The sequence below is a fragment of the Pan paniscus genome, chromosome 20, assembly GCF_029289425.2.
Source record: "Pan paniscus chromosome 20, NHGRI_mPanPan1-v2.0_pri, whole genome shotgun sequence".
NCBI lineage: Eukaryota > Metazoa > Chordata > Mammalia > Primates > Hominidae > Pan > Pan paniscus.
Window position 1 is genome coordinate 56,140,537 of NC_073269.2, and position 25,849 is coordinate 56,166,385.

The 25,849-nt window shown below is 48.8% G+C and overlaps 1 protein-coding gene and 1 long non-coding RNA gene across 4 annotated transcripts; one reads left to right on the forward strand and one right to left on the reverse strand.

Moving 5' to 3' along the window:
- On the forward strand, positions 1-23,060 carry ZNF473 (zinc finger protein 473). Of its 3 annotated transcripts, XM_008967003.7 has the most exons (5): positions 1-243; positions 5,132-5,331; positions 13,424-13,550; positions 15,999-16,088; positions 18,951-23,060. In XM_008967003.7, exons 2-5 carry the CDS (start codon positions 5,323-5,325, stop codon positions 21,338-21,340), a joined length of 2,616 nt encoding a protein of 871 aa, XP_008965251.1. In that variant the 5' UTR covers positions 1-243; positions 5,132-5,322; the 3' UTR covers positions 21,341-23,060. The 3 variants fall into 3 exon arrangements, with proteins under 3 accessions (XP_008965251.1, XP_063456586.1, XP_063456585.1); XM_063600516.1 differs by lacking the exons at positions 1-243; positions 5,132-5,331; positions 13,424-13,550; positions 15,999-16,088 and adding an exon at positions 16,243-17,305; XM_063600515.1 differs by lacking the exons at positions 1-243; positions 5,132-5,331; positions 13,424-13,550; positions 15,999-16,088 and adding an exon at positions 16,243-17,170.
- Positions 16,108-25,354, reverse strand: LOC134729638 (uncharacterized). Its single transcript, XR_010110922.1, has 4 exons — positions 25,177-25,354; positions 18,913-19,068; positions 16,956-17,143; positions 16,108-16,247 (listed from the first exon to the last, which is right to left on the reverse strand). It is a non-coding gene; the product is annotated as an uncharacterized LOC134729638 (long non-coding RNA).
- Positions 25,355-25,849: the final 495 nt, after the last annotated feature.

Sequence of the window (25,849 nt, forward strand, 5' to 3'; positions counted from 1 at the left end):
TGCTAAGGCTGAAGAAGCAGGAGGAGATGGGAAGGCGAAAGAAGTCGCCCGCACAGCCCTCTGGGAAATAGAGTCCTGGCGCTGCCGCGGAGGATCCTGGGTGCAGCCGCTCAGAGAAGCTTCTCGCGCACAGGAAGTCGCTGCGAGGAGGCGCTGCGAGGAGGCGCGTGTGCGGGGAGTTGAATCTCCTGCTCCCTTGAGGCTGGGGTTGCGTCTGTTGACGCGGCCGACTACAATCCCGAGGTACGGAGACGCTGGGGCTGAGGGACTTGCGGGCTCGGTCCTTCCTGAGAGGTGACGGAATGCAAGTGGGGGCGACTTCGGCAAAGGGTGCGTCGCCTTGGGCGGCGGTTGTCAGAGTGAAGGTGTGAACCGTCTTTCTTTTTTTTTTTTTTTTTTTGAGACGCAGTCTCGCTCTGTCGCCCAGGCTGGAGTGCAGTGGCGCGATCTCGGCTCACTGCAAGCTCCGCCTCCCGGGTTCGGTGTGAACCGTCTTTCACAGTCTGTTATGAAAACCGCTCAAGGTCTGGGCACGGTGGATCACGCCTGTAATCCCAGCACTTTGGGAAGCCTTGGCGGGGGGGATCACTTACAGCCAGGAGTTCCTCGAACCCCCAGTCTCTACTAAAAATACAAAAATTAGTTGAGCGTGGTGGCGGGGGCCTGTAATCCCAGCTACTCGGGAGGCTGAGGCAGGAGAATCGCTTGAACCCAGGAGGCGGAGGTTGCAGTGAGCCGAGATCGCGCCATTGCACTCCAGCCTGGGTGACAGAGCGAGACTACATCTTAAAAAAAAAAAAAAAAGAAAGGAAGAAAACCACCTTGGGAGGCTGAGGTGGGCGGATCGCTTGAGCCCAGGATTTCGAGGCTAGCCTAGGCCAGATGGTGAAGCCCTGTCTCCACAAAAGAAGAAAAAAAAACAAAAATTAGCCGGGCGTGGTGGTGCACCCCTGTATTCCTAGCTAATTGGGAGGCCGAGGTGGGAGGATTGCTTGAACCCAGGAGGCAGAGGTTGCAGTGAGCTGAGAAAGAAAAGAAAAGAAAAGAAAAAAAAAACTGCTAAAGGGGTTTGTAGGCCTCCCTGATGGCCCTGAGAGGAGTAGTTCTGTTTTATTTTGGTTTTGGTTGGGGAAGGAGGGGAATGAGTTACCTGAAGTTGGCAAATTTAGGCAGAATCTTGCTGGACGATGGATGGGAGTTCTTCGGGAAGTTGAAGTACTTAACATTTACAGTATTTGAGTGCTTTCTGTGTGCCAGGCGCCCTGCTGGAGTCGCATTTCCTCTTCTGATCCCCGCAGCAGCACTGAGACATAAGTGCAGGTCCCCTTGGCACCAAGGCAATCTCGGGAATCAGAATTTTTCAGATTTTAGAAAGCTAATAGGGTGCATATTTTATAATTAGGCAGCACCCCTCCCCACCCGGAGGAATCTGGGCCAGTTTTTGGTCATAAAATGTTTCTGTGGGGCAAGGTGTGAATATTCACACTTATGAGAACATTAAGACCCTACATGGCCTGTGGCAATCCAGGTGAAGTTTTGCGGTCAGTTTATAAATCAAGTTCTGGTTTTTGGAGCATTTAAAGGACCATAGATCTGTTGTATTTGTTCCATTTGGTACATGTGGAAACTAAGGCTTAGAGAAGGTAAATGGTCTGGAAGGAAGGGCAAGACTCTTGGGCCCAAGGTCTTTCAGCCTGATAATTGTTTGGCTTAAGTCACTCTGGGCTGGATGACCTTGGGCTCCACCTCTGGGCCCTCGTTTCTTTCCTCCCAGAGCTGAGAGTATATGAGATGTGGGCAGAATGTGATTTGGTAACTGCAGACAGGGATCTCAAGCTCAGCTGTCTGTGAGGGCCAGGCAGATGACATACAGGAAAGGAGAGAACTGGTCCAGGTGAGGCTGCGGGGCCTTGGGGAGCACTTGCCTCATCTGAAGGGGAGAATTGTGTTTTTTTTTTGATGACAGAGTCTCGCTCTGTCACCCAGGCTGGAGTTCAGTCTCACTGGAACCTCCACCTCCCCGGTTGAAGCGATTCTCCTGCCTCAGCCTCCCAAGCAGCTGTAATTACAGGCGTGCACCACCATGCCCGGCTAATTTCTGTATTTTTGGTAGATATGGGGGTTTCACCATGTTGATCAGGCTGGTCTTGGACTCCAAACTTCAGGTGATCCGCCTGCCTTGGCCTCCCAAAGTGCTGGGATGGCAGGCATGAGCCACTGCACCCAGCCGCTTTTTAAACTTAAATTTAATTTTTTTGGCCGGGCGCGGTGGCTCACGCCTGTAATCCCAGCACTTTGGGAGGCCGAGGTGGGTGGATCACGAGGTCAGGAGATCCAGACCATCCTGGCTAACACGGTGAAACTCCGTCTCTACTAAAAATACAAAAAATTCTCCGGGCGTGGTGGCAGGCGCTTGTAGTCCCAGCTACTCGGGAGGCTGAGGCAGGAGAATGGCATGAGCCCGGGAGGCAGAGCTTGCAGCGAGCCGAGATCGCGCCACTGCACTCCAGCCTGGGCGACAGAGCGAGACTCCGTCTCAAAAAAAAACCAAAAAACAAATTTAATTTTTTTTTGGAGGCAGGATCTTTCTCTGTCATCCAGGCTGGAGTACAGTGACACAATCATAGCTCACTGCAGCCTTGAACTCCTGGACTCAAGTGATCCTCCTACCTCAGCCTCCCAAGCGATCCTCCTACCTCAGTCTCCCAAGTAGTTGGGACTACAGGCACGTGCCACCACAACTTGCTTATTTTTAATTTTTTTTTTTAGAAACAAGGTCTTGTTACGTTGCCCAGGATGGTCTCGAACACCTTTCAGCCTCCCAAAGTGCTGGGATTATAAGCATCCCCCACTTGCCTAGCACTGGTGGGGGAGCTTTAAATGGGCACCAGTGAACTAACTTCGTGGGATGTAGAACCAATGTTGCCAAATCCTAGGATGTTTCAGAAGTTGGAAACATAATTTTTAGGTGAAATTTCCCAATTTTCAAGTTTGAGACTAGTGAGCCATGCTTGAATTTTCTTTCAAAACATTCTGTCTGCCAACAAACATTATGGGCCAAATATCTGTCAACTGAGTTATACTCGTAGGTTGAGGCTTAACCTCTGACATGTAGAAAAACTCATTGTTCAGTAGAATTAGCATTTATTGTAGGTCTACCATATTCCCATATTTGTAGTCTCAAAAATCTGGACAACTCAGAACAACAAATTTTTTTTTCATAAATTTAGTGTCCGTGCCTTACCTGAACTACTACAAGGTATTTTTTAAATATAACTTTAAATTATTCTACCTAGAATGAACAATGATACTTTTCTCTAGGGTAAAGTGTTCAATTATGAAATGCAGCCTGATCCACACTGCGCTGGGACTTTGTTTTGTTTTGTTTTTGTTTTTGTTTTTGAGACGGAGTCTCGCTCTGTCGCCCAGGCTGGAGTGCATGGCGCCATCTCGGCTCACTGCAAGCTCCACCTCCCGGGTTCACACCATTCTCTCGCCTCAGCCTCCCGAGTAACTGGGACTACAGGCGCCCGCCACCATGCCTGGCTAATTTTGTTGTTGTATTTTTAGTAGAGACGGGGTTTCACCGCGTTAGCCAGGATGGTCTGGATCTCCTGACCTCGTGATCCGCCTGCCTTGGCCTCCCAAAGTGCTGGGATTACAGGCGTGAGCCACTGCGGCCAGCCCTGCACTGGGATTTTAATGAAATATGCCACGTATATGCCATATCACCTTTTGAAAATAAAAGTTGAATTTCAAAGCACATCTGGCCTTGGAGTTTGAAGAATTTGTGGACCTGTGTCATTGTTAAGTGATCCGTGCTGCTTTGTGATATGAAATGCTTTCAGCACTCCGCAAATATGTGCTACTTGGTCCACGCAGTGGATACAAATGGGTAAAAATGTCTGTGGTACAGTTTTGCGTATTATGGGTCATGAAAATAACTAGGTGGGCAGTGGCTATGATTTTTTAATGAAGTAGAATAAAAGAGACTAGAATAGAAAACATCCCAGTGCATCTTACATTGCAGGGTAAGTATTGCTTCATGAAGCTTTTGTTTAGTTACACTGTGTGTTTGAGTAGTCATGATACTTTTTTTTTTCTTTTTTGAGATGGAGTCTCACTGTGTTGCCCAGGCTGGAGTGCAGTGGCACCATCTCGGTTCACTGCAGCCTCCGCCTCCCGGGTTCAAGTGATTCTTTGCCTCAGCCTTCCGAGTAGCTGGGATCACAGGCACGTCCCACCAAGCCCAGCTAATTTTTGTATTCTTAGTACAGACGGGGTTTCAGCATATTGGCCAGGCTGGTCTTGAACTCCTGACCTCAAGTAATCTGCCCACCTCGGCCTCCCAAAGTACTGAGATTACAGGCGTGAGCTACTGTGCCTGGCCTGTTCTACATATTGGTGTTGTTACCGTGGGTCACGGTTAAAACAGAAGTTGAACTATTTCTGTTGTAGAGATAGTGGCCAGGTGCGGTGGCTCACAACTGCAATCCCAGCACCTTGGGTGGCCCACGAGGGCGGCTTACTTGAGGTCAGGAGTTTGAGAACAACTTGGGCAACAAGTGAGATCCTGTCCCTACAAAAAGTGAAAAAGATTAGCTGGATGTGGTGGCACATGCTTGTAGTCCCAGCTGCTTGAGAGGCTGAGGTTGGAGGATTGCTTAAGCCCAGGAAATTACAGCTGCAGTGGCCCATGATTGTGCCACTGTAGTACTCCAGCCTGGCAACAGAGCAAGACCTTGTCTCAAAAAAAGAGTAACAGTTTCGGAGGCCAATTTACCTGAACTCAAATTCCAGAGATGATAATCAGAAATCCCAGAAGCATTGTTCCATTGGTTCTTTAGACACCTTCGTTCTGTCAACAACTGTAGGTACTTTTACACCTACTGTTAAAGCACCTACTGCGTACTAGGCACCATGCTGGTGCTAAGACACAGCAGTGAGCAAGACAGAAGCTCCCACTGTGGCCATAGACTTTCATCACCAAATCTCCTAAACATGTGCTGACTGACTGTTAGGTGCTAACCCACCATTGTTGGTGGCGAAGCTGTTCTGTAGGTTCTGAAGCACAGTGGAAATGTGGGGCTGAGGTGGCTTCAGTAAATATAGTTGTTGTTTTCCCCTGCAGGGAGACTCACACTGGGACTTGTCCTCCTCCCCCTGGACATTTTGGGGGCTCGTCAGCATGGACAGCGAGTCAGCCATGGGCGGAAGGGAGGCTTTCTCACAGCTCCCTTGTGCTTCCCACAGCCCTGCCAGCCGGGAACACGGAGGGGAAGGAGGAGGAGCTTAAAAGAGGCTACTGAACCCCAGTTGGCCATGGCTGAGGTGAGTTGAAGGTCGCTCTGTCCTAATCGGTCACACCCAAAGGCAGAAAAATTGGCCTTCCTTTGTGGCCGAGGTGAGTTGAAGGTCGCTCTGTGTTGATTGGTCACCCCCGTGGCAGGAAAGCTGGCCTTCCTTTGTTTTGGCCTCCCTGTCCCATGGTGGCTCCCAGGCGATCTTTTTTAAAGGAAAGCTCGCATGCTGTTCTTTTCTGTTTGTACTCTTCTGGGAACCCGTATTGCTTATAGAATAAATTCCAGGTTTTTCAGCCTTCCTGTGTGTTCTGGCTTCTACCCTCTTTGCACCATCTTCTGTCATTTCTCTAGATACAAATACTCCCTTTGGCCTAGTAGTAAAAGTTGATTCTGTACTTTCCAGCAGCTTCCTTTGCTCAGGTTGGGCCCTCTGCTGGAATTCCCCGCCCCTTTTCCATGTGGTAGTGTCTCACACAGCCTTTAAGACCCGGCTCAGTTCCCCCACCCTTCCCTAGGCAGTCAGCACTTTCCTGCTCTAGCCTTCCATAGTACCCCCTGCTGCCTCCACTGTAGCACAGATCCACCTAGATATGGATGTTCCTGCCCATATCTGTCAGCCCCACCAGACTAGATGCTCCTTGGGGACAGGAACTGATGGGGATTCATCTCTGGGTCCCCAGGGCCCAGCACAGGCCAGGAACACAGGAAGCCACATGAGGTGTTAGTTGAATGAATGAATGAATCAATGAATGATGCATGAAACCATCTCTCTATCTGGTAAATATCTGTTCATCCTTAGTGATCCAACTTGAATGATCTTCCCTCCAGGAAGCTTTCCCTGACCTCAAGGCAATGGCCTCCCTCTCCCCCTTGGCCCACACAGCCCCCGATACCTCCCTTTGCCACAGTCCTACCTCCCTCGTGTCTCTCCGTCAGACCATGAGCTCCATGAGGCCAGGAAACAGGTCTGACACACGTCCATGTCCCCAGTGCCCACAATGTGGTCTAGCACACAGGGTAAATGATTGCCAAATATGTGCTCTGACTTTGTCACTTTCCTGTGGCTCCCCAGTGCCTCAAGGATCAAGTCTGCCCCTGTCTTCCCACTTCCTTCATCACTGTGACAGGGGCCTCGTCCAGCGCAGTCTGGGAGTGTGAGGAAAGGAAGCCCCTCAAAGGTCCTCTTTGATCTGGCTCCTGCTTGGCTGCTACTCTTGACAGGATATAGACAGCAACAGTTTCCGTTATAAGTACCAGAAATTGACTTACGCAGTCAGGAGACTATTAATTATATAACCAAAAGTCCAGAGGTAGGGCTGTCATGATCTGCAGGTGTGATTGGGACTCAGTTTATTGTCCCCATCTTGAACCTCACTTAGTATGGGTTCCATCCTTCATGAGCTCCTTCCCTTGTCCCAAAACAGCTATCAGGACCATGTGCTGCTTTGCCTCATTCAACAAGTATTTACTCTGTGCCTGCCATGAGTGGGCTTTGTTGTAAGTCTGGACTAGGGAAACGGTTTAGGTGGTTCCTGCCCTCATGAAGCTTACTTTATTGCGGGTGACAGTGTATGAGCTTGCTAGGGCTGCTGTAACAAAGTACCACACACCGGGTGGCTGAAAACAACAGAAATTGGTGGTCTCCCAGTCTTGGAGGCCAGAAGTCTAAGATCAGGGTGTTGGCAGGGCTGGATCCTTCTGAGGCTGTGAGCCAGGCCTCTCCCCTGTCTTCTGGCAGATGGTGGCCAGCTTTGGTGTTCCTCGGCCTGGAGAGGCATCACCTCAAGCTCTGCCTTCATCTTCACAGGATGTCCTCCCTGTGTCTTCACATTGTCTTCCCTCAGCCTGTGTTTGTCTTTGTGTCCCCATTTCTCCTTTTTATGACAACTTCAGTCGTTTTGGATTAGGACCCACCCTGATGACCTCATCTCAGCTTGATCACCTCTGTAAAGACCCCATTTCCAAATAAGGGCAAATTCTGAGGTACTGGGGGTTAGAACTTCATTGTATCTTTTTAGAGGGTTACAGTTCAACCCATACCACACAGTAAAATGCATTAAGTAAATCCCATAGAATGCAGGCAGTATTAAGGATTATGGAGGAAAGGGATAGGGAGGCCCAGGGTAGATTTGCTGTTTTATACAGAGGGGTGGGAGAAGGCTTCATGGAGAAGAGGCATTTCAGCAGAGAACTGAGGGACACAATCTTGGCTCTAAGATGGGGTCTGGCAGGTGTGTTCAGGGAGCTGCAAGGAAGCTGGTGTGGCTGGAGCAGAGTGGATGAGCGGGAAAGGGGGAGAAGGTGAGCCCTGAGTGGTAGCTGGGGCCAGATCTTTAGGGCCCTGGAGATCATTGTATGGTCACTGTCTTTAAATATGGTGAATCCGGAGGCCGTTGGAGGGTTTGGAGCAGAGGAGGGACAGGATTTGTTGTAAGCGGAAACAGGATCCCCCTTGCTCGTCCACCCAATTCCTGCTTAGCATCACCACTGGGACGACTGTTTCAGGGTCTTACTGCTGCTGTAACAAATAATATAAACTTGGGGGCTTAAAAACAACACAAATTTATTCTTTTACAGTTCTTCAGGTCTGAATCCCAAAATGATCTCACGGGGCTCAAACCAAGGTGTCAGCAGGGTGCGTTCCTTCTGGAGGCCCTAGGGAAGAATTCAGTCCTTGCCTCTCCCAGCTTCTGGAGGCTGCCTATATTCATTGGCTCCTGGCCGCATCACTCTAATCTCTGCTTCTGTCATGGCATCACCTCTTCTCTCCTGTGATTCCTTGTCTCCCTCTTATTAGGATCCTTGTGATGACATTTAGGACCAACCCAAATAATCTAGGATAATCTCCCCATTTCCAGATTCTTAATCACAGCTGCAAAGTCCCTTTCGCCATGTAAGATAATATTCATGGGTTCTGGGAATTAAGACAGGGACATCTTTGTGTGGGGTGGCGGCATTATTCGGCCATGACAATCTACAGGATATCTCAAACTTTACATGTCCCAAACCAAACTCAGACTCTGTCCTGAAAGCTGCTTCTCCTATGTCTCAGTAAGTGGCAACTTTGTCCTTCCAGCTGTTCAGGCTAAAAACGTAGAGCCATCCCAGGTTCTTCTGTCTTTCACACCCTCCATGTTATTCGTCAGGAAACCTTGTCAGCACCGTTATCTGAATATCTGGAATCTCACCACTTCTCACCCCCTCCATTGCTGCCACCATTTCTCACCTGGATTATCAAACTGGCCTTTTTCCTTTGACTCCCTGCTTCTGCCCTTCTCACCTTCTGTCTTTTCCCACGAAGCAGCAAGAGGAGGATGCTGTTTAGTAGTATATGCCTAATTTAAAAAAGTTTTTTTATTGTAAAATCACAGGTGCAGAAATGTACACACATCAAATGCATGACTTAATGAAGGCGAACGCCACCTAGATCAAGAGTGAGAATTTTTTTTGCCATCCACCCCAGAAGTCCTTCGTGGGCTCTGTCATAGCCCTCTCGCATCCCCAATAAGTAACCTGATTTTTATGATTACTACTTGCTTTATTACTCAAATGCACAATCCCTTGCCCCTTCTTGTTTTTTAATGTCTTCTGTGTCTCTTAATCTTTGGGTTCCTCCTCCATCCCCTTCTGTTCTCAGCTGTTAGTTAGAGAACAGTTATTCGGTCCTTTGAGGAACTGGCATGGTTCGACCTGTAGAATTCCTCAGTCTGTTTTCTCTGGTTCCATCCTTGTGGTGCAGTTGAGTTTATTCCCAGTTGGCAGCTAGGTCCAGAGGCTTGATTAGACTCATGGTCAATCCTTTTACCAAGAATCTCTTGTGCCCCCTGTTTGTGATCCTGGCAGATATTGATGCTTTCTGCCTTATCACCTGTTCATTCATCGGGGCTTGCAAAATGGTGCTATCATTTCTTTTCATTTATTAGTTGGAATACTTTACAAGACATCCTTTGGCTGGGCATGGTGGCTCATGCCTGTAATTGCAGAACTTTGGAAGGCTGAGGTGGGCAAATTGCTTGAGCTCAGGAGTTCAAGATCAGCCTGGGCAACGTGGTGAAACCCCATCTCTACAAAAAATTTAAAAATTAGCCAGGTGTGGTGGTGTGCACCTGTAGTCCCAGCTACTCAGGAGGCTGAGGTGAGAGTATCACAGGAGCCCAAGAAGGTTGAGGCTACAGTGAGCTGTGATAGCACCACTGCACTCCAGCCTGGGTGACAGTGAGACCCTATCTCAAAAAAAAAAAAAATTTATCTACTATTTGTCTAGTCGACGGTAGAGTTCATATAGGACAGGTAGGGTAAATGCTTGGCTCTCCTTTTATTTGCTAGTTTTCACTATAAGGAATTGGTTTCCTTCTGTCATGTCATCCTTCAAAGGTGACCAGTTCTTTCATACGTGTGTGTGTGTGTGTGTGTGTGTGTGTGTGTGTGTGTGTGTGTGTGTGTGTTTGGCTGTTCTTAAGAGTTTTACAAAGCACTTTTCATTGTAATTCAGTGTAACACACCCAGGTTAAATCTCATAAGGACAGGAACTGGCTGCCCCCTTTTTTCCTGTACCTAGCACAGGGGCTGGCTCATAGTAGATGCTTGGTCATCATTGGACAGATAAGTAGACAACAAGCACCACTTATTTAGCAGCTTCTTAGTGAGTTGGGTCTCTGCTGAGCCCTGTGTAGGCATCAGCTCACTTCATCCTATAGCAGCCTTATTTTAGAGAAGAGGCAGGCTGAGCATTAGAGAGGTGGACTAACAAGGTCCCACAGTTAATAGATAGTAGAACTAGAATTTGAACTGGGACCTGTCTGACTCTAAAGCTGAGCCTCTAACAGGTCAGCCTCCTGGGGATTGTGTAGCAGATTGGAGCTCGTGCCACCCCACCACCTACTCACTGTGTGCTGTGGTTGGAATGTTTGTCCCCTTTGAAACTTTTTTTTGAGAGGGAGACTCTGTTTTCTAGGCTGGAGTGCAGTGGTGTGATCTTGGCTTGTGGAACCTCCATCTCCTGGGCTCAAGTGATCCTCCTACCTCAGCCTCCCGAGTAGCTGGGACTACAGGTGTGCACTACCACGCCCAGCTAATCTTTTTGTGTTTTTGGTAGAGATGGGGGTTTTACCATGTTGCCCAGGCTCATCTCAAACTCCTGAGCTCAAGCAGTCTGCCCGCCTCAGCCTCCGAAAGTGCTGGAATTACAGGCGTGAGCCACCATGCCCCACCAATCGAAACTCCTTGAAATTTAATCCCTAATATAGCTGTATTAAGAGGTGGGGCCTTTTTTTTTTTTTTTTTTTTGAGATGGAGTCTCACTCCGTCGCCCAGGCTGGAGTGCAGTGGCGCAATCCCGGCTCACTGCAAGCTCCGCTTCCCAGGTTCATGCCATTCTCCTGCCTCAGCCTCCTGAGTAGCTGGGACTACAGGTGCCCGCCACCATGCCCAGCTAATTTTTTTTTTTTTTTTTTGCATTTTTAGTAGAGGCGGGGTTTCACCGTGTTAGCCAGGATGGTGTCGATCTCCTGACCTCATGATCCGCCTGCCTTGGCCTCCCAAAGTGCTGGGATTACAGGTGTGAGCCACTGCGCCTGGCCAAGGTGGGGCCTTTAAGAGATGATTAGGTCATGAAGGCTCTGCCTGTGTGAGTGAATTCATTTATTCATGGAATAATGGGTTATCATGAGAGTGGGTCTGTTGTAAAAGCCAGCTTGACATTGCTTCAGTTCCCTCACCATGTTATGCGTTGTGCCATTTTAGGGCTCTGCAGAGTCTCCACCAGCAGGAGGACCCTCACCAGAGGCAGTCTGTTGGCCTTGGACTTCCCAGCCTCGAGAACTATAGGAAACAAATTTCTTTTCTTTATAAATTACCCAGTTATAGCAACAGAAGATGGACTAATACACTGTGTAACTTGGAGAAAGTGACTATTTGGGCCTTGATTTTGTTTTCTATAAGTTGGGGATAATCCTGCCTCAAAGAGGAGTCAGGCAGTTCAGTGACTCACTGCACCTAAAGCATTGAACCATTGCTGGCATGCAGAAAGCTGTTGGCCAAAGAAGGGCTTTTGCAGTCAGATGCCTGGAGGGTTGGGATGGGCAGTGTAAGCCAGAGTGGAATTGCCCCTTTGTCGAGCTCTTCCTGTGTGCTAAGTACTATGCAGTCACCTCCCAGCAGTATTTCAGTTGCTTCTTGTAGCAGCCCTGATGAGATGGGACTCGTTGGTCCCATTTCACTAGGGGAGCAGGAATTGGGGTCACAAGAGACATGCAGCTTACTTGCCAATAGTCACTCATAAAGGGAAGGTAATAGGGCCATACCTCAGACCCAAACTAAAGAGAGGTGGTTTTCATTCTTTCTTAAAATGTGCCTGTGCCCACACTGATGGAGATTTGGAAGAGACACACCAGTCATGGTTTCACCTAGAGATGGGGTGTGTGGGGGCAGGCTTTCACGTTTTAATGTTGGTACTTCTCAAGTATTTGAATTTTTATCCTAAACATCCATTAACTGTCCAGGTACAGTGGCTCATGCCTGTAATCCCAACACTTCAGGAGGCAGGGGCAGGAGGATCACTTGAGGCCAAGAGTTCGAGACCAGCCTGGGCAACATGGCAAGACTCCTACTCTACCAAAAAAAAAAAAAAAAAATTAGCTGGGTCTGGTGGCACAAGCCTGTAGTCCTAGCTACTTGGAGGCTGAGGCAGGAGGATTGCTTGAGCCCAGGAGGTGGAGGCTATGATCGTGGCACTGCACTCCAGCCTGGGCAACAGAGTGAGACACTCTCTCTCTCTCTCGCTCGCTCTCTCTGTCTCTCTGTATATATAATATATATAATTTATGGATTACCAGATTTATAAATTACCATAACTTACAAATGACAGAAGGAAACCAATTCCTTACAGTGAAAACCGGCAAATAAAAGGAGAGTCAAGCATTTACTCTACCTGTCCTATACGAACTCTACCGCCGACTAGCCAAATAGTAGAAATTTTTTTTTTTTTTTTGAGACAGGGTCTCACTGTCCCCCAGGGTGGAGTGCAGTGGTGTGATCACAGCTCACTGTAGCCTCGACCTCCTTGGGCTCCTGTGATACTCTCACCTCAGCCTCCTGAGTAGCTGGGACTACAGGTGCATATATAAATTATAATTTATAATTTTATAATTTATAAATTATATATATAATTACATATAAAATAAAATTTTATATAATATATACATGCACACACACATAAATAGTAATAAACACTTATTAACTAGGAAAGTTTTAAAATGAAAGATGGCATCACTAAAAGTTGGACAACCAGATAGGAGCCTTGGGTAACCATCTGTTACCCAAGCGGACCTGGTACCTAAAGCGGACCTGGTGCCACCTGTGAGTGGGTCTTTCCCCCAGAAGCTGTACTGACTCCAGTCAGGCCTCTGCTCTCCTGACCAGCTCACAGGAAATGCGTGGCCAGGGAGCAGCCAGGTGACACTGCATGGAAGCAGCTTGCCACACTCAGAACATGGGACCTCAAATCAGGAGCATGGAGGATGTAGAAGGCACAGGGGTACAGCTGTAGATTTCAAAACCTCAGAACCACATCAGTTACAGGGTATGGGCCCCCTGGATTCTGATTGAGACGAGCTAGCTATAAAGACACACCACTGAGATGTCAGACTAATCTGTATACAGATTTTGAATGTGGTCTAGGTGTTCAGTGATTAAGGAGTGACTGTTCATACTGAAGTATTCACAGGTGAAATCAGATGACCCCTGGGTGATGGGTTCATGGGTGTTAATTATATACATCTCTCTACTTGTATGTATGTTTGAAAGTTTACAAAATAAGTCTTGAATGAACACTTAAAGCAAAAGCGTGAAATAGATTTTTAGGATCAGGCAGACCTGGGTTCAGTCCCACCTGTGTTAACTTCGGTTGACATCCTGTCCCCTGGTCAAAGTCAAGGTCCTTTTCTTTGCCTACAAAATACAGGGGTTTCCAGTCTCTTACATCTCAAGATTCTTGTGAGGCTGAGGATGGGATGGTTTTTGCCAAAGCCCTGGCAGATTGAGGGCTGGGAGTGCCCTGAGTGAGCTGTTGGGCTCCTCCCTGACCCCAGCCTCTGAGTGACCAATAGTGTACTGTGTTTCAGGAATTTGTGACCCTCAAGGATGTCGGCATGGACTTCACCTTGGGAGACTGGGAGCAGCTCGGGCTGGAACAGGGGGACACGTTCTGGGACACAGCGTTGGACAATTGCCAGGACCTCTTCCTGCTGGGTGAGTGTTGCCTGTCCCCAGGGGCCTACTCACTGCCCTGCTTGGTGATCACCCATGCTCTCTACCACCCACAGGGTGAAGTCCTGGCTCCTGGGCTCCTCAGAATCAGCATGACCTAGCCCAGCAGTTCTCAGCTGGCCAAGGAGACATTGGCAGTGTGTGGAGACATTTTTGATTGTTACTCCTTGGGCCAGCAGCGTGCCGCTAGCATCTAGCTGGTGGAACCAAGGGAGGCTGCCACACATCCTACAGTGCACAGCACAGCCCCACAACCAAGGATTGGCCCACGCCAGTGTCCGTAGTGCTAAGCCTGGGAAACCCTGCTCTGGCCCCTATCTGCCTCCCCAGCCTTGTCTTCACCACTTTCCTACTTGTAGTCAGTCATTCTTCAAGCTGATACTTCAAAGTCTTCCAGTTGCCCTCCCCTCTGCCTAAGCGGCTCTCAGGGCTTACATTTTTAAAGTTTAACCTGGGACCCTGTTAGAACTCCATACCTCTTCTCCTACTCATCTTGTCTGTCGCTCCCTCACGTTCTAACTACCATTGTATCATTCAGAGCGGGAGCTGTGTGAGGACAGGGCGTGTCCCCAGTGTTTGGAACAAACAGTACCTGCTCTAGGGCCCAGCAGACAGCTCTAAACTAATGAATGATTGAGTAGCAGCTCTTAGGACTTGCTTGTTCAATCCTCCAGTCACCCCATGAAGAAGCTGGGTTGTCCCTCTTTTGCCGATTGGTCTGAAATTGAGGTTAAAAGAGTGGCAGTCACCTTCCCAGCTGTGTCAGTGTCCCCAGGAGCACCCACAGATTCAGTGATTGGCTAGGATTCCCAGGACTCATCCTGTAGTCAGACTCATGGCTATGACTTACTACAGTGAAAAGATTCAGAGCACAGTCAGCAAAGGGAAGGAGGTACATGGGGTAAAGTCCAAGGAAGCCAGGCACAAGCTTCCAGAATTCTCTCAGGGGAGTCACATGGGACATGCTTAATTCCCCCAGCAATACTGTAGAATGTGATATCGCGTGTGAAATGCTGTCCACCAGGACATTTCAAAGCTCATCAGAGACTCAGTGCCAGGGTGTTTACCGGGGGCTGGTCACGTGGGCTCCTCTGCCTGGCATATTCCAAAATTCCAGACCCCCAGAAGGAAAGCAGGTGTAAGCCACCGTGTTTGCACAGTTTAGGTCCAGGGAGCGTGTCTCTTCAGTTCTGGAGACACGGGGTACCCCCCTGAAATCCAGCCTTGCCAGCAGGCTTTTCCCAGGAGAGCAGCCAGCCTGCTGTGTCGCCCTCTTCTGCACACCAGTGTCACACAGTGAGACAGCAGCAGGGCCCAGACTCCAGCTAAGGTCTGTGCAGCTCCAAGGCCATATCACCCCAGCTCCCCATCAGTGTCACCTGATTAACTCATTTTCCCTCTCTGTTGCCTCAGTTCTTTCTTTTTGAAGAACTAGAAAAATAATTTACTCCAAAAGATGAAAGAAGTAAAAGATAACACACTGTGGAAACTATCATTTGATAGAATCTCATCACGTTGGGGCAGACTTTCTCCAGACTGGCCAGTGTGTGCTAAGAAGCATCTAATGGGAGGTCCTACCTCAGTGTCTTTTTGAATTTTTAAACTACAGCCCACAGTAAGAAGTGTGTTTACCTCAACTGCCCCTTCACCCATTTGTGTGAATGTATGAGTAGTGTATCCGTTTCCTATTGCTGCCGTTACACATACCACAAACATAGTGGCTTCCACCAGCACACTTTTATTATGTTACAGTCCTGGAGGCCAGGAGTTCCAAATGCATGTGGCTGGGCTGGAGGCGAGGTGTTGGCAGGGCCACCATGTTCCTTCTGGAGGCTCCAGCACATAGATAGTCTTTCCTGGCCCGTTGCCAGCTTCTGGAGGTCACCTGTATTGCTTGACTCATGGCTTCTCAGTCTTCAAAGACAGCAGTGGCGTTTTCTCCGCTGTGGCCTGTATCCCTCCTGGATGGTGACTCTGTTCCCTTCCTTGGGGAAGCTTGTGGAGGGTACGGCTCAGGACTGCTTGGGCTCTGGGACCCTGACATTTTCTGTCCCTGGCCCATGGAGGCCTCAGGCAATGTGTGGCCCATGGGTCAGTGAATAAATCATGAGTGGCTGAGGAAGTACGTGCCTCTCCACCTGGCAGATCCTGCCCATTAAAGAGCTGTCACAAGTCCTTTGTGTCCCCAGCCCCAGCTGTCACAGCTTTGATCACCCTGGATTGTGATTGTTTGGCTCCCTCTCCATCACTGGACTGGGAACCCTACAGGACAGGCATCCCCAGAGTTGCCCAGTGCAGCACCTCATCCACACACAGGAGCCACGTGCAGGATAAAGCATAGAAAAGTCAGGAGAGCCAGGAGGTTCTCACTGAGTGTCTGGATGGTCCTCCATGTCCTGGTTGGGTGACAATGCTTTTCTCTCCCTGCAGACCCCCCAAGACCCAACCTGACCTCCCACCCAGATGGCGGTGAAGATCTGGAGCCTCTGGCAGGAGGAAGCCCAGAAGCAACAGGCCCTGGTGAGTGGATGGGGAGGGGCCCCTTGTGTACCTTCTGTCTTCCAGACCTCCATCCTGAGGCTGCAGCCAGCTTTCCCACAGGTCTACCGAGACATTACAACGCTCAGCTTCAGGACTTCACTCTGCTTCTCGCTGGCTTCCATCCCCTTGTCCTGGGAGCTGGGGGGATCAGGACATTTTTATAGACCCTCACTCTGGTGTCTCTCTACCTTGCCCTTCAGCACAGGGTTATCCTGCTGCCTCTCCACAGCTCCTCCTCTTTCCTTCCAGACTCAACAAGGGTACGCCCTCCACTCTCTCAGTTGGTCTTTCTACTTTCCTGCCTTGTGCTCCCTGAGTGTGTTGACCCTCATTCTACTTCTTTTACCTCCTTCCCTTCAGGCCCATTTTTCCTTCCTATCCCTGGGGCATAGCAGATGGCCACATCAGGGAGTAACTTAAGCCCAGGCCTGAATGCTGCCAAGAGCATCTGCCCTGCCATCTCCCAAACCGGGGTTCCTCCAGGTGGATCAGGTTAGGTGGTGAGGATTCCTGGGGTATTACCCATGGTAGAGACGTCCCCAGCATGAGAAGCAGGGCCCTGAACCAGAGACCACAGGAGTCTTAGGCTGTACCCCATCCAGTCAGTCTGCAGCTCCCTTCTTGGCTCACCACGCTCCGGCTCGTATACATGAGGCCTCTGCAGCCTCCTCTTCAGCACATCAGTGTTCCTCATAGGTGACTAACTCATGCACAGGCTCTCACAACTTCTGCTTTCTGTTTCTGTCACCTCAGCATATTGGCTGTTTCCAAGCATAGGTAGCCATGCCTTTACTAACAAATATACCTCCATATCCTCTAGTAGTGACACTTGAGTTGCATAGTTACCACATAAGCGTCTTTCCCCTTTAACGGCATGCCGCTCTTGGAAGCAGGGCTTAGCTGATTCACCCTGTATTCCCAGCTCCTGACATCATGCTTGGCACATAAGGGGTGCCTATTACACGTCTGTTGGTGCATTTGAGGCCGAGGGAACAACATGAGCACAAGTGTGGTGAGGAGAGTGAGCTGGATATCTGTGGGAGAGATGAGCAGAGGCAAAGGTGACAATTCAGAACAAGATGTGGTTTCAGAAGGCTTTCATTTGCAAGTTTTAATTCCAGGCAGAGAGACTTTAAGCAGTCTCATAGATACTCAGATGGTGAGCCAAGAACTGCACAAGGGACAGGCTGGAAAAGGTATGATGATGGAGGAGAGGAGAGATGGGGAGACTGGAGGCATACAGCAGAGCAGTGACATTCATGTTTTGTGAAGGATCCCAGAGAGCATACAGCTTGGTAGTTAAGAATATGGGGGCCAGGCGTGGTGGCTCATACCTGTAATCCCAGCACTTTGGGAGGGCGAGGCAGGCCGGTCACTTGAGGTCAGGAGTTCGAGACCAGCCTGGCCAACATGCTGAAACTCTGTCTCTACTAAAAATACAAAAATTAGCTGGGCGTGGTGGAGGGCACCTGCAGTCCCAGCTACTCGGGAGGCTGAGGCAGGAGAATCACTTGAACCCAGGAGGGAGAGGTTGCATTGAGCTGAGATCGCGCAGCACTTCAGCCTGGGCAACAGGGCAAGGCTCAGTCTCCAAAAAAAAAAAAAAAAAAAAATATATATATATATATATATATATATATATAGTCAGAGGGGTTCAAATCCTCAGTCTGCTGCTCACTTAGCTGTAAGAAAGCAGAAACGTGCCTACCTTACAGGAGGTTGTCGAGTGTAACAGAGTGCCTGAGGCACTCCTGCCTGTGAACAAGCATACCATGAATGGGAATTACTCTGTCCTGTGAATCTTTCTCGTGGCCGCCTCTGTGGCAGTGGATGGATGAGCAGTGGAAGGTCCCCATTAAAGAGCTTACCTTCTGGTAAGGGTCAGGGGTCAGACCCTTTCATAACCTGTTATGGTAGAGGATGGTAAGTGCTCAGCTGGTTTTCAGAGAATACAGGGCAGGGGACTTAAAGCAGAATGGGGATGGGGTTGTCAGGGAAGCCTTTCAGAGAAGGGTGATACTGAAGCTGGGTATTAAAAGACTTAGAGGAGTTAGTCCAGGAAGTGCCATCCAGCATGAGGGACCATTAAAGGCACAGAGGAGAAAGTCTGGTGGATTTAGGGAACCGCAAGAGTTCTATGAGGTCAGCACAAAGAACACTGGGCTAATACACTCATTTCTTTTCTCCAGGCAGGAAGCCATGGAAGGGTTTAATCAGAGGAGTGATATAGTCAGATCCATTAACTACAAAGCCCTTTAGGGCTAGTGTGGAAGACTAGAGAGAGAGAGATACAGACAAACAGGAGACCAATGAGCAGCCTGGGGTCAGATGCTGAGTCAGTGATAAAGAGAGGAGAGGAAGGGAGTTGAGACATTTCGATAGAGACCAAATGAAAATAGTGCCAAGTTGAGGGAGGTAGGGAGGAGGTTGACTCCCAGGATTCTAGCATGGAGAACTGGATGGATGGTGGTGTGGGGAGAGCGGGGTGTTGTCTGGGATAGAGGATGCAGGATATGAGGAGGAAGATTTTGGTGACAGTACAGGATAGAGTGGAGAGTAGAAGCAGGTGAGTCCAGACGATTTTTTAGGGAACTTGGTCAGTCACTTAGGTGTGAAGGTAATGGTAGAATCTCCCTCCTCGTTGAACCCTATGGTTTCCCAACTCCCTTCTTGACCCTCCTGGGAATGGGCTCTGTCTGTTTTCTGTGATGCCAGTTCCACATGGGTCACCCCTTTGGGTCCCTTGATGGATAGGCTGGACTCAAGATCTATCACCCCTACTTGCTGTTGTCTGTGTTCTCACCCTTAGTGAACAGGAGACATTTGCACTTGCTCTTTCAGATGTGACTGAGACCAAGAACTCTCCTCTGATGGAGGATTTCTTCGAAGAAGGATTCTCCCAGGAGATTATAGAGATGTTATCCAAGGATGGCTTCTGGAACTCCAATTTCGGAGAAGCCTGTATAGAGGACACCTGGTTAGATAGTTTGCTAGGCAATCCAGAAAGTCTTCTGAGGTCTGATATTGCCACCAACGGGGAAAGTCCCACGGAATGCAAGAGTCATGAATTAAAGAGAGGACTCAGTCCTGTGTCCACCGTTTCCACGGGAGAAGATTCCATGGTGCATAATGTTTCTGAAAAGACCCTCACACCAGCTAAGTCTAAGGAATATAGGGGTGAGTTTGTCTCCTACTCCGACCACAGCCAGCAGGATTCTGTTCAGGAAGGGGAGAAACCATATCAATGTAGTGAATGTGGGAAAAGCTTCAGTGGGAGTTACCGTCTTACCCAGCACTGGATCACTCATACTGGGGAGAAACCCACTGTCCATCAAGAGTGTGAGCAAGGTTTTGACCAGAATGCTTCCCTTTCTGTGTATCCGAAAACTCACACGGGCTACAAATTCTATGTGTGTAATGAATATGGGACAACTTTTAGTCAGAGTACATACCTGTGGCATCAGAAAACTCACACTGGAGAAAAACCATGTAAGAGTCAAGATAGTGACCACCCACCCAGTCATGACACACAGCCTGGTGAGCATCAGAAAACTCACACAGATAGTAAGTCCTACAACTGTAACGAATGCGGCAAGGCTTTCACCCGGATCTTCCACCTTACTCGGCACCAGAAGATCCACACTCGGAAACGCTATGAGTGTTCCAAGTGCCAGGCGACTTTCAACTTGAGAAAACACCTCATCCAACATCAGAAAACTCACGCTGCAAAAACTACCTCTGAGTGTCAGGAGTGTGGGAAGATTTTTAGGCACAGTTCACTGCTCATTGAACACCAGGCTCTTCATGCTGGAGAGGAGCCTTATAAGTGTAACAAACGTGGGAAATCCTTCAGGCATAACTCTTCCCTAAAGATCCATCAGAGGGTTCACAGTGGAGAGAAGCCTTACAAATGCAGTGAGTGTGGGAAGGCCTTCCACCGGCACACTCACCTTAATGAACATCGGCAAATTCATACAGGCTACAGACCCCACAAATGTCAGGAATGTGTCAGGAGTTTCAGCCGGCCCTCACATCTGATGCGACATCAGGCCATTCACACCGCAGAAAAGCCCTATAGCTGTGCTGAATGCAAGGAGACTTTCAGCGATAACAATCGCCTTGTGCAACACCAGAAAATGCACACTGTCAAAACCCCATATGAATGTCAGGAGTGCGGAGAACGCTTCATTTGCGGCTCAACCCTGAAGTGCCACGAGAGTGTTCACGCCAGAGAAAAACAAGGATTTTTTGTGAGTGGGAAGATCTTGGATCAGAACCCAGAACAGAAAGAGAAGTGCTTTAAGTGTAACAAATGTGAGAAAACCTTTAGCTGCAGCAAATACCTAACTCAGCACGAGAGGATTCACACCAGGGGGGTGAAGCCCTTTGAATGTGACCAGTGTGGGAAAGCCTTTGGCCAAAGTACTCGGCTCATTTACCATCAAAGAATCCACTCTAGAGTGAGGCTGTATAAATGGGGTGAGCAAGGGAAAGCCATCAGCAGTGCCTCCCTTATCAAACTTCAGTCCTCCCACACAAAGGAGCACCCTTTTAAATGTAACGAATGCGGAAAGACCTTCAGCCACAGTGCACACCTCTCAAAACATCAGTTAATTCACGCTGGAGAGAATCCCTTTAAATGTAGTAAGTGTGACAGAGTCTTCACCCAGAGAAACGACCTTGTTCAGCATGAGCGAACTCATGCCAGAAAGAAGCCGTTGGTGTGTAACGAATGCGGGAAAACGTTCCATCAGAGCTCATGCCTTTCTAAGCATCAGAGAATTCACTCAGGTGAGAAGCCCTATGTATGTGATTACTGCGGGAAGGCCTTTGGCCTGAGTGCTGAGCTTGTCCGCCACCAGAGAATTCACACTGGAGAAAAGCCTTATGTTTGTCAGGAATGCGGGAAAGCCTTCACCCAGAGCTCATGCCTTTCTATTCACCGGAGAGTTCACACTGGGGAGAAGCCCTACAGATGTGGTGAATGTGGGAAAGCCTTTGCCCAGAAAGCAAATCTAACACAGCACCAGAGAATTCACACGGGGGAGAAGCCTTACTCCTGTAATGTGTGTGGCAAAGCTTTTGTCCTCAGTGCCCATCTCAACCAGCACCTGAGAGTTCACACCCAGGAGACACTTTATCAGTGTCAACGTTGCCAGAAAGCCTTTCGGTGCCACTCGAGCCTCAGCCGCCATCAGCATGTACACAACAAGCAGCAATACTGCCTGTAGCCATTGGGTGGCAGCAGAGTCCCAGAATATGAGACCGTTACTCGGATGTTGAAAGTTGGAAACTATCCCATTGCAAGTTTCTCTCCAAATAAATGCATCTAAAGATTGATTAGAAAGTTTGTGCGCATGTTTTTCATTATAACAATGAGAACACAAAAGTGGAGAAGCTGTACAACGTCAGGATTCAGAGGTAGGCTCTGGAGCCAGTCTACCTTGAGTTAAATCCCACCTCTGCCATCTACTACCTAAGTGACCTTGGGAAGGTCAGAAAAATCTCTCAGGGCCTCGGTGTCCTTATCTGTAAAATGGGCATCACCTACCTCAGAGGGCTTTTCTGAGGATTAAATAAATAAATGTGAAGCACTTAGAACTGATGGCCAGCACATGAGGTCTCACCAAGTGTAAGCCACAAATACACATCATCAGCTATTGCACAAATATACTTGTGTTACAAGAAAGGAATTAGTAATCTATGTTTACTGTACTTAATGTTCTTATAATGTATCGCTTTTAATTTAAGTTTTCCTTTTTTACAGTTTTTCTCCAGCACTTTACTCTTCTTAAGTGCCTGGCCTTTTTTGTCCCTTTATCTCTCCTGGTTTTTTTCTTAAGCCCCAGAAAGCCAAAAAGAACATGTAAACTCTTCACCTCAACTAGCTACAACCTTCCACTCCTAACCTCCCAAGCTTCTCACTTAAAGAGGACTCCCTATCCCACAAATACATGCTCCCTCTTCCCATGACCTTCCTCCATTTAACAGTGTTGGTTATGCAATAAGACACCCAATTTTTCATGGGAGTTGACACCAAAACACAGCTGGATTCCATCAGGAAAGCTGCATTGATCAGGGTGTTAACCACATATGAAACACAACCCATATGGAAGACATGCTTAGGGGTCAAACCTGTGGTGTGTGGAAGTGACCACTGGGATGTCATCATTCACCATTTATCCAGGATGGCCGCTCACCAGGCAATTTGCTAGGCTCGGGGGCAGGTAGTATCCATACGCTATGCACTACTGCTCTGAAGCTTCTGGAATCAGAAATGAACCCATTTTCATCGACGATTGCTGTTAGTTGACAAGTGACATCTTGAAAATGCCACATTCCCTCATGTCACAGGAAGTTCTGGGATCACCAAGGATTGTTGGAGAGTCCAGTGAGATGGAACCACACAACCAGTTCCCTACCAGTGTCTTGTCAGCTCTGGGTGTTTATTCCCTACCACTAAGTGGCTCAGTCACACCTTTGCTGAAACACAGTAGTCTTATGAAAAGCACTGGACACATACTTTGAATACCTTTCATATTTTAGGTGCTGAAAATGGTGAGGGAGTGAGTGCTCTGCACCCTTGGGCTTTTCAACTTTTGCACCTGGAGTTCTGCTGGTTAAGTTTGTTAAACTTAGTTGAAACTGGGAACCTGTTGGCTAACCATTGGGGCCTTACACTGTTTTTCAAATGGCTGCAACATTTAACTTCTCGCACATGGTTCCCATCCTCTGGAGCTCTGTCTTGTCGGGGAGATGGGCATGTTGTATACCAAAAGAGTGTACAAAGTGTTGCAGGGCTGTGACACAATAGGGACTCTGGAAAACTGGCAGCCATTGGGTGTGGGGACAGTCTGTAAATCAGTCACCTGTGTTGCTGCAGGCCAAGGTAGAAACGCCCTCCGTGTGTGCATATTTGTTGGTTCTCTGATTAAAGTTTTGAGTCTAAAAGCATTGGTTCCTTCTCTCAGCCTGCTGCCATGCAGCCACGCATCAGTCCCTGCCTGCCAGGCCTCACGTCTTTGCCGGGGAGGGCTTCTGCTGGCAATCATTGCCCAGTAAGAGGGAGCAGCTCAGTTTTCCCACTGTCTGGGCGGGGCATGCGCCACTGAGGAGGCACACAAGTTCAGCTGGTCCTCAGATGCATCATCAAACAACACTTTTCAGTCTGTGTGGGCCTAAGTAACCAAGGAGAGAGCACAGGCAGCCTGCAGTTCACTCTTCACAGACATGTCAGGCCCCAGGCTTGGGGAGTGTTTCTAATTAGCATCCAGTAATACATATAACTTTGTTTAGTACTTTAATTTTTGTCCCCACCTTTTTCCTTTAGTGACAAGTGACAAGAGATACTACTTCCTGCTCATGGTAGTAATAGAAAGTTTTTTTTTTTTTATAAAGTGAGCTGATAGGGCTGAGTGTGGTGGTTCATGCCTATAATCCCAGCACTTTGGGAGGCCTAGGTGGGAAGATGACTTGAGCCCAGGAGTTCGAGACCAGCCTGAACAACGTGATGAAACCCTGTCTCTACGAAAGAAATATGCAAATTAGCTGGGTAGTGGCCACTGATCACTTAAAAATGATTAAAATGGCAAATTTTATGTATATTTTTACAATTTAAAAACATTTAAAGTTTAAATTTAGATAAAAGTTTAAATAAATTTAGATAAATTTAAAACATTTTAAAGTTTGTGTGGTAGGCTGGGTGTGGTGGCTCATGCCTGTAATCCCAGCACTTTGGGAGGCTGAGGTGGGTGGATTGCTTGAGCTTGGGAGTTTGAGACCAGCCTGGGCAGCATGGTGAAATCCTGTGTCTACAAAGAATACAAACAGCCGGGTGTGATGGTACACGCCTGCAGTCAAGCTACTAGGGAGGCTGAAGTGGGAGAATCGTGAGCCTGGGAGGTCGAGGCTACAGTAGGCTGTAATCATGCCACTGCACTCCAGCTTGGGTGACAGAACAAGACCCTGTCTCTGAATAAAGGAAAAAGATGTGATTGGAAAAAGAAATGAGCTACAGGAGCCTAAACCAAGCAAGGCTAAGATGGCAAAACCCAACACCTCTGAGGCTGATGCAAAGACAAGCTCAAACGAGGTCAAGGTATAAAGCAGCAGCAAAGTCTTCTCTAGGGCCAAGGTCTCCCCCAACATTTCAGAGATGGGGACCCCTTGTCGGAACTGATACCCCAGCTAAATTCCAGCTTGACTTCTGGAAGGGCTGGAGACTAAGGTCAGTCAGGGTGATCAGCCCTGTCAACATAACCAACCCCATAACCCTGGGTACCACGGCGTGGGTGAGCTTCTCTGGCAACACTTTGTGTGCGGTCACACATCATTGCTGAGTGCGTTAAATGCTTTCCATATGACTTTACTGGCAGAGGACACCTGGAAGCTCACGCTTGGTCTCTCCTAGACTCCATCCTATGCACCTTTTCCCATTGCTGGTTTTAATCTCTATTCTTTAGCTGTAGTAAATGCAATCAAGTATAACAGCTTTGCTGAGTTTTGTGAGCCCTTCTAATGAATTACTGAACTTAAGGGTCCACTGCCCTCTCTGAGCCTCAGTTTCTTCAGTGGACTCAAGAATGATACTCAGTGTAAGGATTCTCAAAACGAGCATCAGCAGGTTCCGCCCACGCCGGCCTCCTGGGTTCAGTTCTCTAATAACCACCTCCCTTCCCCGCCTACTCCAGCCAATCCTTGTGCTGACTCGGCTCCTGGCCACGCCCTAACCCCACCCCCGCTGCCTCTAAACCCGTCCCCACCCCTGCAGCCTCACAGGCTGCCGTCAGATTCTCAAGCCCCTATTCCTCTCGGTGGCCTAAATCCCCAACTGCTCGGGGCCACTTTTCAGGCCAAAATGGGCCCAAAATGGGGAGGGCAAGTGATGAATGTCACTAGACAGTCGGGCCCTCAAGGACCTGGCAAATGGGGGCTTGGACCTCGGATCGGCCTCCCACGCGAAGCTTGCTCCCCACCAGCATCCCCACGTTGGTGGCGACGCTGCCCCGGCCCCACGGATACTTCCGCGCCTGTCAGACTCCCTGATGAACTACCCTTCCGAGAGTACCGCGGGAGCTCGGGCTCCTAAGGGCGACGGTCCTCTGATGGCAGATGCGGGAGAAACTCTGGCGTCAGGCGGCCCTCGCGTGGAGCACACGAAGTCGTGGCTTATTCTGGCTTCAGTATGTGGGGTGGAGAAGGCGATCCACGCAGCTGCGTCTATTTCCTGTGGATCAATCGCAGAATACGTTCTGTAAGCCCCGCCCCCACTGCGTGCGGGCGGCTTTTGTCTCCACGGCAACCGTCAACTCTGGAAACGCCTGTCTTTCTCCATGGCAACTGTCTACGCCGCAGGCTGGAGCCGCCCATTACCGGAGCCCGTAAGCAGTATGGGTGCTGGACAAACAGCGTGATCGGGTCGTAAAACTTGGTGGAAAACGAATATTAGAGCACAAGGAAGGAAAAACCGGGCTGGGTGGGACTGAAATAGTTGATGTGAGGGAAGATTTCTCAAAGGGAGACTTTTTTTTATTGTTTGTTTGTTTTTTACTTTTATTTTTTCAAGACGGGGTCTCGCTCTGTTGCCCAGGCTGGAGCACAGTGGCACGATCTCGGCTCACTGCAACCTCCGCCTTCCGGGTTCAAGCGATTCTCCTGCCTCAGCCTCCCGAGTGGCTGGGATTACAGGCGCCCGCCACCACGCCTGGATAATCTTTTGTATTTTTAGTAGTGTGAAAAAT